Source organism: Populus euphratica, unplaced genomic scaffold, assembly GCF_000495115.2.
Source record: "Populus euphratica unplaced genomic scaffold, PopEup_1.0 scaffold204.1, whole genome shotgun sequence".
NCBI classification, from domain to species: Eukaryota; Viridiplantae; Streptophyta; class Magnoliopsida; order Malpighiales; family Salicaceae; genus Populus; species Populus euphratica.
In genome coordinates this window covers 379,743-393,489 of record NW_011500087.1, presented here as the reverse complement: position 1 = coordinate 393,489, position 13,747 = coordinate 379,743, and the positions used below count along the sequence as shown (strand labels likewise).

The 13,747-nt window shown below is 29.4% G+C and overlaps 1 protein-coding gene across 1 annotated transcript; it reads left to right on the top strand.

Moving 5' to 3' along the window:
* The first annotated feature begins 7,765 nt into the window (after positions 1-7,765).
* On the top strand, positions 7,766-10,735 carry LOC105109029 (UPF0481 protein At3g47200-like). The gene is made up of 4 exons (XM_011003607.1): positions 7,766-7,796; positions 8,216-8,344; positions 8,924-9,501; positions 9,738-10,735. The coding sequence occupies exons 3-4, from the start codon at positions 8,937-8,939 to the stop codon at positions 10,733-10,735; spliced, it is 1,563 nt and encodes a 520-aa protein (XP_011001909.1). The 5' UTR covers positions 7,766-7,796; positions 8,216-8,344; positions 8,924-8,936.
* The last annotated feature ends 3,012 nt before the right edge of the window (positions 10,736-13,747 follow it).

Below are 13,747 nucleotides of genomic sequence, written 5' to 3'. Positions count from 1 at the left end.
TTTGATACTAACATGTTTTATATTTTTTATCTTGTTCACTTTTAATACTTTGCTTGTTAAATGACTAATCTAGATTTATGTTGTATAACACTTGGTACAACGAATACTTGGCACTTTTATAGCCTATACTGTATGGTATAACCAACACGTGAGCTATGAAAGAAACTTGATTTGTTGTTAATATAAGTTATAATCATGAATGCCTAACAACATTTACAAGTATTGACATTATTCGAATAAGATAACTAATATAATCATGTTAACAATTTATAATATGATTGAAATCTCCTTTGTGTGTGATTTCCAATTGAATAATAAAAGTTTATACTATACTTGTTTGACATATCATTAGTGGACCCTCTAATCTTGACATTTGTTGTTAACATTATTTAATCCTTACATTAAGCTTTTATCTCAAAATTCTCATCAACTTCTTCTTCTTCTTCTTTACTACTACTACCATTACTATTATTATTACTGATATTATTATTATTATTATTATTATTACTACTACTATTATTGTTGTTATTGTTATATTATTGTTGTTTATAATTTATACATTTAACCTCTTTGTGGCTCGACCCCGGTTTTGCTGGATTATTTATTACTTCGATACTCCTGTACTTGGGAGAAGATATCAATCTTTTAGTCATGTCAGTTGGAAATATTATTATTTCTCTTATAACTCAAAGGGTTCATATAAAAAATATTATTATTTGTTATTATTTTTGGTATAATCATCCTTGGAATTCTTGATATAATTATTTATTGATAAATATTATTATTTTTATTAGAATTCTAAATATTCATATAAAACAATATTATTATTTGTGTTATTAAAATTATTATTATTATTATTATTATTATTATTATTATTATTATTAATTGTATGAATATTAAAAATATTATCATTTGTGTTATAAATATTATTATTATTATCAAAATTAATAATTTTGAATAAAAAAATTATTAATATTAAACAATATTATTTTTTGAATTCTAAATTTTTACAGTATTTTTTATAAAAATAAAAAGTAAGTCCGCTGTATAATGCGACCATCCAACTAGTATATACTAAATAGCTTTAAATTCCATAATGAAAAAATAAAACATTCTTCTAGTATTTATATAGTAAAATTTGAAATGTATTAGAAACCAACTAAAAAATATAAAAAAAGAAGGGTCTTTGGCGTGAAGAATAAACATATTTGAGAGAGAGAAAAATAGGTCTTTACTAGGTTTTATGGGTTACACAGGGTTGTGGTTGACCTGACATGTCAATCGGTTTTCTCTAGACCAATTATACATCCTGGTTTTTAATAAAACAGATGAGTAATTTACTAAGGTAGTTTCTTTTTTGTTTTCCAAAACGTCAAAATTTATGCAAATATCATGTATTATTATATGTTAGTACTATCTAATTTTCAAATTACAAACCAAAGACAAATAACTTGTCCTTGTCTGTATTAATATTGTGTCATATCAAGACAACTAGCATGGCCAGCTTGCTAATTAAAGTGAGTAACTTATTTGCTTATCAATCTTGTATATCTCGATTTCTTATAACATGTGAAGCAAATAATATATTCGTTATTTGCCATGTAAATGTTAGTTTTTTTTTAACAATTTATACACAAGAATAGGGTAGTTTATAATAACAACCGGTTGATTTGAACATGCTTATTTGAAATAGTTTCTTCTTGATTATATCTTAATGTTGTGTTTATAATGATATGCTATATTATGTTGATTAGGAATATAAAATGAAGGCATATCTAAACATCTATAAATTAATACTTTTAAGACCATGAAAATTTGTTAGTTAATTGAGATATTATTTAATTGATAAATGAACAATTTATTAAGTTATACATTAATTAATAAAAGTTGATTTATTAAGCTATTTTAATTTTATGTTTATTTGTTTTTCAAAACATTGAAGTTAATGCATATATCATGTATTGTTATGTATGAACACTATCTAATTTTCAAATTATGAATTATTTATTGTACCAAACACAAATGACTAGTCCTTGTTAGTATTAATATTTTGTCATATTAATACTCCTATCATGGCCAACATGCAAATTAAAGTCAATGATTTAATTGTTTATATAATCTTACATATCATAAATTCTTATAACATGTGGAGCAAATAACATATTCGTTACTTGCCATGTAAATATTAGTACTATGCAACAAGTTTTGAAAGCTACTTCAAGAATTTCAAGTTAAAATTTAATTTAATTATCTTATATCAAATTAGACATATGCTTATTGATGATGTTCAAGTGTCCCATCATGTGGTCTATTATTCTTTAAAAGATAAGATTACATATAATGCTCACCTAGATGATGTGAAATATCAATATCAATATCATTTATTCTTATATGCAATGCTTGTGTTGTAATGTTTTCATAAAAATACATAAAATCTCCGTTTAGATCCTTTACAATCTTTTAAGAATTGATTTGAATCAATTTATTACTATCAATCTCAAAATAATTAGAGTGGATTTCTTAGATTTTATTCTTATTCTTCTTCTTTAATGGACTTTGTATCATATTTTACAATAGCCTCTCCAAAACAAAAAATAAAAATAAAAATATGTTATTTTACAAGCAGCTAAAATTAATCAAATCTTTTATTTTTTTAATCAATTTTTTCTTACAATTTATACACAAAAGATGGTAGTTTATAATAACAACCGGTTGATTTGTACATGTTTATTTGAAATAGTTTCTTCCTGATTATATGCTTATTTGAAATAGTTTCTTCCTGATTATATGCTTATTTGAAATAGTTTCTTCCTGATTATATGCTTATTTGAAATAGTTTCTTCCTGATTATATGCTTATTTGAAATAGTTTCTTCCTGATTATATGCTTATTTGAAATAGTTTCTTCCTGATTATATCTCAATGTTATGTTTGTAATGATATGCTATTTAATGTTGACCAGGACTATAAAATGAAAGCACATATAAAACTCTATAAATAAGTACTTTTAAGACCATGAAAATTTGTTAGTTAATTGAGATATTATTTAATTGATAAATGAACAATTTATTAAGTTATACATTAATTAATAAAAGTTGATTTATTAAGCTATTTTAATTTTATGCTTATTGTTTTCTAAAACATTGAAGTTAATGTATATATCATGTATTGTTAAGTATGAACACTATCTAATTTTCAAATTATGAATTATTTATTGTACCAAACACAAATGACTAGTCCTTGTTAGTATTAATATTTTGTCATATTAATACTCCTATCATGGCCAACATGCAAATTAAAGTCAATGATTTAATTGTTTATATAATCTTACATATCATAAATTCTTATAACATGTGGAGCAAATAACATATTCGTTACTTGCCATGTAAATATTAGTACTATGCAACAAGTTTTGAAAGCTACTTCAAGAATTTCAAGTTAAAATTTAATTTAATTATCTTATATCAAATTAGACATATGCTTATTGATGATGTTCAAGTGTCCCATCATGTGGTCTATTATTCTTTAAAAGATAAGATTACATATAATGCTCACCTAGATGATGTGAAATATCAATATCAATATCATTTATTCTTATATGCAATGCTTGTGTTGTAATGTTTTCATAAAAATACATAAAATCTCCGTTTAGATCCTTTACAATCTTTTAAGAATTGATTTGAATCAATTTATTACTATCAATCTCAAAATAATTAGAGTGGATTTCTTAGATTTTATTCTTATTCTTCTTCTTTAATGGACTTTGTATCATATTTTACAATAGCCTCTCCAAAACAAAAAATAAAAATAAAAATATGTTATTTTACAAGCAGCTAAAATTAATCAAATCTTTTATTTTTTTAATCAATTTTTTCTTACAATTTATACACAAAAGATGGTAGTTTATAATAACAACCGGTTGATTTGTACATGTTTATTTGAAATAGTTTCTTCCTGATTATATCTCAATGTTATGTTTGTAATGATATGCTATTTAATGTTGACCAGGACTATAAAATGAAAGCACATATAAAACTCTATAAATAAGTACTTTTAAGACCATGAAAATTTGTTAGTTAATTGAGATATTATTTAATCAATAAATAAATAATTTATTTAGTTATACATTAATTAATAATAGTTGATTTATTAAGGTATTTTAATTTTATGTTTATTTTTTTCCAAAACATTGAAGTTAATGCATTTTCCAAAACATTGAAGGTTTCTATTTTTGTTTTTCAAAACATCGAAATTAATGCATATATCATGTATTGTTATGTATGAACACTATCTAATTTTTAAATTACAAATTATTTATTGTACCAAACACAAATGGCTAGTCCTTTTCAGTATTAATATTGTGTCATATTAATACTCCTATCATGGCCATCATGCAAATTAAAGTCAATTATTTAATTGTTTATATAATCTTGCATATCATAAATTCTTATAACATGTGGAGTAACTAAAATATTCGTTACTTGCCATGTAAATGTTAGTAGTACGCAACAAGTTTTGAAAGCTACTTCAAGAATTCCAATTTAAAATTTAATTAAATTATCTTATCTCAAATTAGACATATGCTTATTAATGATGTTCAAGTGTCCCATCATGTGGTCCATTATTCTTTAAAAGATAAGATTACATATAATGCGACAGAATATGAGATTATTGATGAAAGAGATGCCAACAGACACTTTTCGTCGATAATTTAATTGAAAAAAAATTTACCTATGAAGTCTAAATCTTATACTGATAGATTGTGTCCGTTAATAAAACTGTGAAATCTAGTAGTGATATAAAGTATATATACTAAAGAGTTTTAAATTCCACATTGAAAAAATAAAATATTCTTTTAGTATTTATATAGCAAACTTTGAAATGTGATGGTAACCAATTGAAAAATATGAAAAAAGTGGGGTCTCTAGAAAAAAGAAAACAGCATATTTGAGATAGAGAAAAAAAAATATCTCTACTAGATTTTGCCATGTTTCCTGGGTTTCAGGGTGACCTGGCGGGTTAATTTTATAGGTCTTGGTTTTTAATAAAATAGACGAGTTAATTTACCTAGGTAGTTTCTATTTTTGTTTTTCAAAACATCGAAATTAATGCATATATCATGTATTGTTATATGTGAACACTATCTAATTTTCAAATTAAAAATTAAAGACAAATAATTAATCCTTATCTATATTAATATTGTGTTATATCAATATTCCTAGCATGGACAACTTGCAAATTAAAGTTAGTGACTTGTTTGCATATATAGTCTTGCACAACTTGATTTCTTATAACATGTGAAGCAAATAGCATATTTGTTACTTGCCATGTAAATGTTAGTACATGCAACAAGTCTTGAAAGCTACTTCAAGAATTCTAGGTTAAAATTTAATTACAGTTTCTTATCAAAATAGATAGATGCTTATTTACAATGTTCAAGTGTCTCATCATATGATTTGTTATAATTTAAAAGATAAGATTATATATAATACTCACCTAGGCGATGTGAAATATCAACATCATTTATTCTTATATTAAATTATCTAAATTTTTATATTTGACCAAAAACTTGTCAATCTTAAAAGTAATGATTTTTTTATTGAGATCTTAGAATAACACAAAGTTCACTTATAAACAACAATGGATTTTAAACAAGATGATGATGGATTATTGAATTTGGCTTCAATCTATTTCATTTTATTGAACTTAAATGGGCTTGAACATCGTTACCTCAATAGTCAACAAGTCTAAATGGATGATTGAGAGTATGATTGTTGTAATAACCGGGTATGGATTATTCTCTAAAAATTAATTTTTTTAAAAAAATAAAAATCAAAAAATAAAATAAAAGCTGACAATGTTGAGAAAGCAAATAAAGGAGGGCTACAAAAATAGGAAAAAGTCAAGCCATAATTTTTTGGAGGAAATTCAAGGCCTAATTGTACCTCATTATGCCCAAAATAGAGAAAAATACAAATTCAAGGTCAAATTGAATGATTATTGAACGAATTTGCATAAAAATTGAGTCCAATTACATAATTAAATTTTTAATAAGCTAAATTGATTTAATCATGGGCCAAATTTAATTTTAATTATGTTTAAGAATTAATTTGGATCCAATTGAAGGATTTAATTAAGTGTAAGAACTTAATTATACTTTAAATGGGTCAAATTAATTTTATTTTGGGCTTAATCGGTGAAAAATTAAGTTTAGAAGCCTAATTTTGGCTCAATTGAAAAGATTAAAATTTTAAAAGATCAAATTTAATTTTTATCAAGTTAATTGATTGAAATTAGTTGGCATGTTTTAGCAAAACTCGAAACCCTCTAAAGAACTTTATTATATATTGAAATAAAAAAAAACTCTTTCCTGATATTTATAAAAGGGTAATTGAAATATTAAATTTAAACCTAAAAGGTCTCACGATTTCAGAGGGGAGAGATTCCATGTAAAGTGAGTTTTTAAACTTTTAGTTTTAAACGCACGCACTTGTCAAGCCAGGTTTAAGCATGAGTTTATGGTAAAATAATATTTTAGGTCATAAAAAATAATATTTTTGCCAGCTAAAATTTAGACTTGGATCTAATCAATGAAGAATTAATTATTTCTTCTAGCTTATTGCTGTACAATTCATCCCATGAATTTTCCAGAAGCATTTCAAGCAAATTTGAACAGTTTTTTTTAGCTTAAAAAAGTCAGATTTATAACTACTATATTCAAATTTAATTCTTGTTTAATATTTTATAGTATATTCAAATTTAATTCTTGTTTAATATTTTATAATGGATAATCAAATATTGAATAATGAGAATTAATTTTTTAACATTTTAGCTTTTAAAATTCACTTTTATAATATAAAGAGTTTAAACAATATTTTTTAGATATTTTTATACTCTCTTCCTTATCTTAATTTTAGTATTGTTTTTCTTCTTCTTTCTTTTATGCTTTGGTATTCCTCCCAACAAATCTAGAGCTTTATTGGAATATAACTAAGTCTTTTTATTTTAATTCAAAAATCTTGATTTGAAAGTGCATCAAAACAAAGATGTGGTGGTCTTTTTTCAATGCCATAATTTTTTTAAATCACAAACCACACCTCATAAAAATAAAAAAAAATATATGCTTTTTCTATGATTCTCCCCAAAAAAAAGTTAGTAACACCTCTAAATCAAATACCCAAATAGTATTGTTGGAATCTTGTAAAGTATATTACAAATATTCTAATTATATAGCAACAAGCAATAAAGCTTTAAAAATAAAGAATTTATCTTTAACAACAACAAAAATTTTAATCATTTAAAATGTCTCAACAAATAAATATTCTTCTTTAAATATTTTAATTTAAAAGTTGTTATTTTTATTTATTAGCATGCATGTTAGGATTTTGATCTTATATATATTGCAAATTTGAATATATGCTTATGTATTTTTGTATTTTTTATATATATTTATATTAAAATCATGTTTACCATGACTTATTATTTTATATATTAATAGATCTAAACTTATTTAAATTCTAAATTTTTTAAAAAATATGTTTTTATATTTAATTATAATAAATTAAAAATCTTTTCTCGGCGTAAAAATTGAAGAAACAGCTTGAGAGGCTTATTGAAACACCTTCGAACACTTTGATCTAGATACTCGAATCAAAACAAACCACGTGTTTGATGATAACAAGGAGCTAGCAGCGGCCTTATATATATGTGGAAGCAACGCATGTTATGGAAAAGGCATTATAGAAAGACCTCCAATGTTATTTCTCCTCTGTCTTCTTTCACCCTAAGACCTCCAAGGTTTATTTCTCCTCTCTTATCTTCTTCACCTTCTAAAATGTCTTCATTCAATATGTTGCAATCTATTTGATGTCAGTTCAACTTTTAATTCTTTTAACTGAATCACCCATTTGTGGCCCAATATCCCTTTTCTTCCTTTGTTTATATACCGTATGCATAAGCTCATACCTATGCTGAGAAAAAACAAGAACAATTTTCGAGTTGCAGCATGGTTAATATTAAACTCCAAATGACTTGGCCGGTTCGGAATTAAGTTTCATGACCTCATTACCATACAGATAAAATTCAAATCACTGCGTTTGATTGGAAAACCATGGATTATTCATACAATAATGAATTTTTAGCTCCATTTTCTGCTCGGTATTTCCTTTTGTTTTCTACATGCATGGATATTCCTTGATTGAGCCATATATGCACAGGTTCCAGTTGAGAGCTCTTAATTCTGGACAAACAGCTTGCTCTTGTGCTATTCGCCTGGGACAGTAACGACCTTACTCTCTGCAGCTGGGGATTTGAAGAGTCCGGATAGCTCTACCTCTACTTTAAAGGTTTGGGTCCAGTCACTAAAATCATTCAATATGTGAATCTTCCTAATTTGTGTGATATCAACCTCTCAAATCTTTTTTGTCTTACTAACATTATTTTTACCCTGGAGTCCAGCCGGCAATGAAATGGTCTAATTTATTTTTTCTTTAATGATGCTAGCTAGCTATTCAAAAAAGAAAAAAAATATGACTCGAAGCTAGCAGATGCTCTAGAAGAAACAACCCAGCTTAGAAAACCAAATAAGAGACAAAGTTAATGGGTCCCAAATAACAAAGGCATCCGGGAAAATGAACATCAAACAATTAGGAGTAATTCCTAGCAATAATTGGGATGGGTCAGGTTGGGGGCAAGTTTTCAACCCGAAAGATTCTATTGTGGAGTTCAAATACTTAAAAATAGGGAGTAGGGTTTTTTTTAATTCCTAGCAATAAATGGGATGGGACAGGTTGGGGGCAAGTTTTCAACCCGAAAGATTCTATTGTGGAGATCAAATACTTAAAAATAGGGAGTAGGGTTTTTTTTTATATATAAAAAAATTGATTCCCTGGGGTAATGACAGACATTTATTGTCATTTGAGCAGTGAAATTAGACAGATGGGTGGCAGTGGTTCAGCGAGCACTTCAATTGATATTGAAGGGCTTTTGAAGGAAGTTCCAGATAGCATGCAAACAACCTTGCCGGAAGAGATGTGTATCTACCATGTCCCGGTAGACATTCGTCAAGTAAATAAAGATGCCTATACCCCTCAGGTGATTTGTATAGGCCCAATTCACCAAAAGAATGAAAACCAAGTTATAAAAGAACTGAAGCGAAGATATTTCAAACAGTTCTTTAACAGACTGCCGGCGGAAAAACAGAAACCGGTTCTGGAGGAACTTGTGAAGACCATTACAGGTTGTGTAGATAAAATCCGCAATTGTTATGAAGATGCTGCACTTGAACTTTGCAAGGATCCAAAGGGTTGTGAAGTTAAAATCCGCAATTGTTATGAAGATGCTGCATTTGAACCTCGCGAGGATCCGAAGGGTTGTGAAGTTGAAATCCTCGATTGTTCTGAAGATGATTCTTCTAAACGTTGCGAGGATCAAAAGGTGTTCTGGAAGATGATTCTATGGGATGCTGTATTCATCTTTGAGCTCTTCTTGAAGGATAGAGAATTTATGGAAGATAAAGACAAACCTCAAGGCAAAAAAGATACAGAGAAATACAAGAACGATTATATAATAGCTAAACCCTGGCTGAGACTTGCTGTGCAACGGGACCTGATATTACTCGAAAATCAGCTGCCGTTCTGGATTCTTGATGATTTGTATGGTATTGTCTCCAAATACATTATAACCGTTTGCTCTTGTTCACCTAAAACCGGTTGCTCTTGTCCACCTGGGATAGAGAATTTATGGAAGATAAAGACAAACCTCAAGGCAAAAAAGATACAGAGAAATACAAGAACGATTATATAATAGCTAAACCCTGGCTGAGACTTGCTGTGCAACGGGACCTGATATTACTCGAAAATCAGCTGCCGTTCTGGATTCTTGATGATTTGTATGGTATTGTCTCCAAATACATTATAACCTGCTCTTGTCCACCTAAAGCTGGTTGCTCTTGTCCACCTGAAACCGATAAAACCTGTTGCTCTTGTGTACCTAAAACCGATTGCTGTTGTCCATGTATAACTTTTCCGGTTCTTGCTTGCAAGTTCTTTGAGACGTACAACAAGAAACAGACCTGTCTTCAGAAACCATTACATTTCACTGATCTGGTAAGATATTTTTTGCTTCCCGTCAACCCAAGTCCACCTGAAACCGATAAAACCTGTTGCTCTTGTGTACCTAAACCCGATAGCTGTTGTCCATGTATAACTTTTCCGGTTCGTACTCGCAAGTTCTTTGAGATGCACAACAAGAAACAAACCAGTCCTCCGAAACCACATGACTCGCCAATTAAATTACTTCATAGTACAACTAGGCTGCACCAAGCAGGAATAAAGTTCGAGCCGAAGCCTGATGAACACTTAATTAACATAAGATCATGGACGCAAGATGATTCTATCAAGAAAGGTGAGTTACATGTTCCAATCCTTGTGATTGACGATCATACTGATTGTATCTTTCGAAACCTGATGGCGCTGGAGCAGTGTCATTATCCTTATGAAGCGGTCATCTGCGAGTATGTTATATTCTTGGATTGTCTTGTGGATACCAAAGAAGATGCAGATTTGCTCATTAAAAGTAAAGTTATTGTTAATATGCTTGGAGAAAGTAATGATGTGGCTAAGCTGATTAACAAACTTTGCCAAGGAATCGTAGAAGTCTCTTCGCGCTATAACAGGCTCGCCGAAGATTTAAATAAATACTATGACAACCCGTATAACAAGAACCCTGGGAGTTAATCTAGCAAAACCCAGTCAATTCATCAGGTTGACCTGAAACCTAGTCAATCTAGATAAACCTAGTTGAGACTCGGCTATCTTCCTGACAGAGAAAGACAACAATAGTTCGTAAGATCTAATCTTTGGAGGCAACTGTATTTTTTACAAGTAATCAACAAATGACCTCTTTAAATCCTCTCATTTGAAATCTTTGTCTTCCTTTTCTCTTCATTATTCCCATTCCCACCATTACCAGAAATACTTGCCCTAACTGTGGCAACCAAGTGCCCTTGCATTATCTTAAAAAACCTCATCAATTGATTCTTTACCTATTGTGGCAAACTTTAAACCCATTTATGATTAATAATTTTGATTGGAGGGTAATATCTCAACAAATAGAAAAAAAAAAAGAGGAAAGTAAATAAATGCTCTAATACAAAGAGAGAATGTAGGAGAGCAAGTAGATTTCTAGCTTTTGGATTGTAGGAGAAGTTCTCAACTACTCTCCATTGTTTAGGGCTTTATGCCTTGAACTCAAATAAAAAATGTTTCAAATCCGAGTGGAAGACAAATCTCACCTCATTTCGTTAATTTGATAATGGAGCCCACGTGAGCTCTTCCTTCTTAACCGGCCCCTACATGTAATTAATAATTTCTTTATTTATTTTTTTGGGTTGATCCGGGTCCGGGTCATCACTGGGTTGGATTTCAAAACTATACCTGAAACTAATAAAATCCTTTAATTTTGAATCAATTTTATTTTTACAATATATATATAAAAGAAGGAGGTGGTTTATAATAACAACCGGTTGATTTAAACATGGTTGTTTGAAATAGTTGTCCTGATTTTATCTCATGTTGTGTTTGGACAAATATGCTATATTATGTTGACTTAGAATATAAAATAAAAGTACAACAAAATCTCTATAAATTAATATTTTTAGGTTCATGAAAATTTGTTAGTTAATTAAGAAATTATTTAAATAATAAATTAATAATTTATTAATTTATACATTAATTAATAAAAAATTGATCTATTAAGGTTTTATTTTTTAAAAAAATATTAAAGTTAATACATATATCATGTATTGTTATATATAAACACTATCTAATTTTTAAAAATTCTAGCCTCATTGTACTAATATTGTGTGATACCAATACTCCTAACATGAAAAGTATGAAAATTAAAGTTAGTAACTTGATTGTTTATGTTGCTACCTGATTTTTGACCCATGTTTTGATAAATAAAAAAAAAAATAATAACATAGAGTTTGGGAGAGCTAATTTTAAGGAAGCAATATGTTAAAAAAATAATTACTAAATCATATATATGATTTGCTTCGTACTGGTTATGGAAAATAATTGCTAGTATACAGGATTTGTTATACCATGTATACAAGATTTGTTATAGCTGGTTATGGAATACAATCTCTGCAATATAAAATACCATATATATATAGGATTTGTTGATGCTAGTTATAAAAGACAATCTATATAATAATTATTGTGATATTTCCTTAAATAGCATATATAAAGAACTTCTATATAAATAAACACAGAACAATAGGCAAGGGGGGGAGAAAAATTTACAAGGGGCAGAGAGACAAATAAAAATAAGAGGAAACACAGAAAAAACCTGCTCATTTTTAGCAAAAAAAAAAAGGCCTAACCCTATTTCTCTAGCAAAGAAGCCGTAGCTCCTACTGATGTTTTAAAAAAATAAAAACAATGAAGCAGCCCCTCCCTTTGAAGAAACTAAGGATCTCTCTTTGGCCATACACTGTCCCCTCTCCCTTTCACCAGAACCCCCATTCCCCTCTCGGTCGTTCCACCATCGCCATCTCTCCTCCAAAACACAGTAGTTCCCCTCTTTGTTAGTCCCCCATCTCCATTCTTCCCTCGCAAAAGAACCTCATTAAAGCCACAACCCCTTTCTCCTCTTACCCATAGCCAACCATTTTCCCATGTTTCCTACTCATAGCCCCGTGTCTTGCCCTCATTAGAATCTCCCTCTCTCGGCCAAGACCTCCCTTCCCATCTCCACTCCCCTCATTTCCTTTTCCTTTTGAAGTAAACTAGAAGACCCTGACTGCCGCCCCTCTGCTAAAGAAGAACACTAGAGAAACCCCTGGCCAAATATATAGAACAACCTCGTCTTCTCCACAGAATAACCTCGTCTTCTCCTGACCAGAGAACGGGCTGCGCCAGCCCTTCACTCTCCCTTCCTCTCCGCTGCTAATAGCAGCTCATTACGGAGAAGATGGGGAGATAAGAGGGGAGGCTGAAGGACAGTACAGAAGGAGCAGAAAACCAAGACTCCAAGGGCGTCGATCGTTTGCCATGCCAGCAGAAGACTTTCCTCCACCTGTGAACGAGATGATAACATTGTGAGCAGCAATAAGCAAGAGCAACACAGTAACAGGGATCCTTCCTCCAAAGCGGCAAACAGCAGCAGTAACATGATAGCAGGATGTTTTTTTTTTCCAGCCTCTATTAAAGCCACATCAGAAACTCTCCTGCATGACAGAAATTCTATTTCTGCTGTGATAAGCAGGCCGGATCTTCCTTCGTAAGCAGCGCCTAGTCGTCTCAGTGCCATCACCTTCGCCCGTTTCAGCGCCAGGTAAGTTTCCATGCATTCTCTTCACTTTGCATTTTAATTACATAGCTACTATGCATGCCTTTTGTGTTTATTGTTAAAGTGAATTCACTTGAACCACTCAGGTCATTTGGCAAGTGACCCAGTGGGATCTACTAGTTTCATCTTTTTATTTTCAAAAAAAGAAATAGAGAAAGATTGATGATTTTCTAGCATATTTATTTTAACCCTAACATGTTTTAAACGTTTTTTTTATACAAAAAAACTATTGAAAGTTTTGAAAAATATGTTTTCGCATGGATTTCTTAAACACAACGAAAATTATTTTTTTGCATTTCTGGATTTTACAACATGTTTGTAAAACTCCAAATGGTATTGGCCAATATTTCAAAAAATATAAAAATCTTATTTTGGGGAGAATTTATCTATTATTT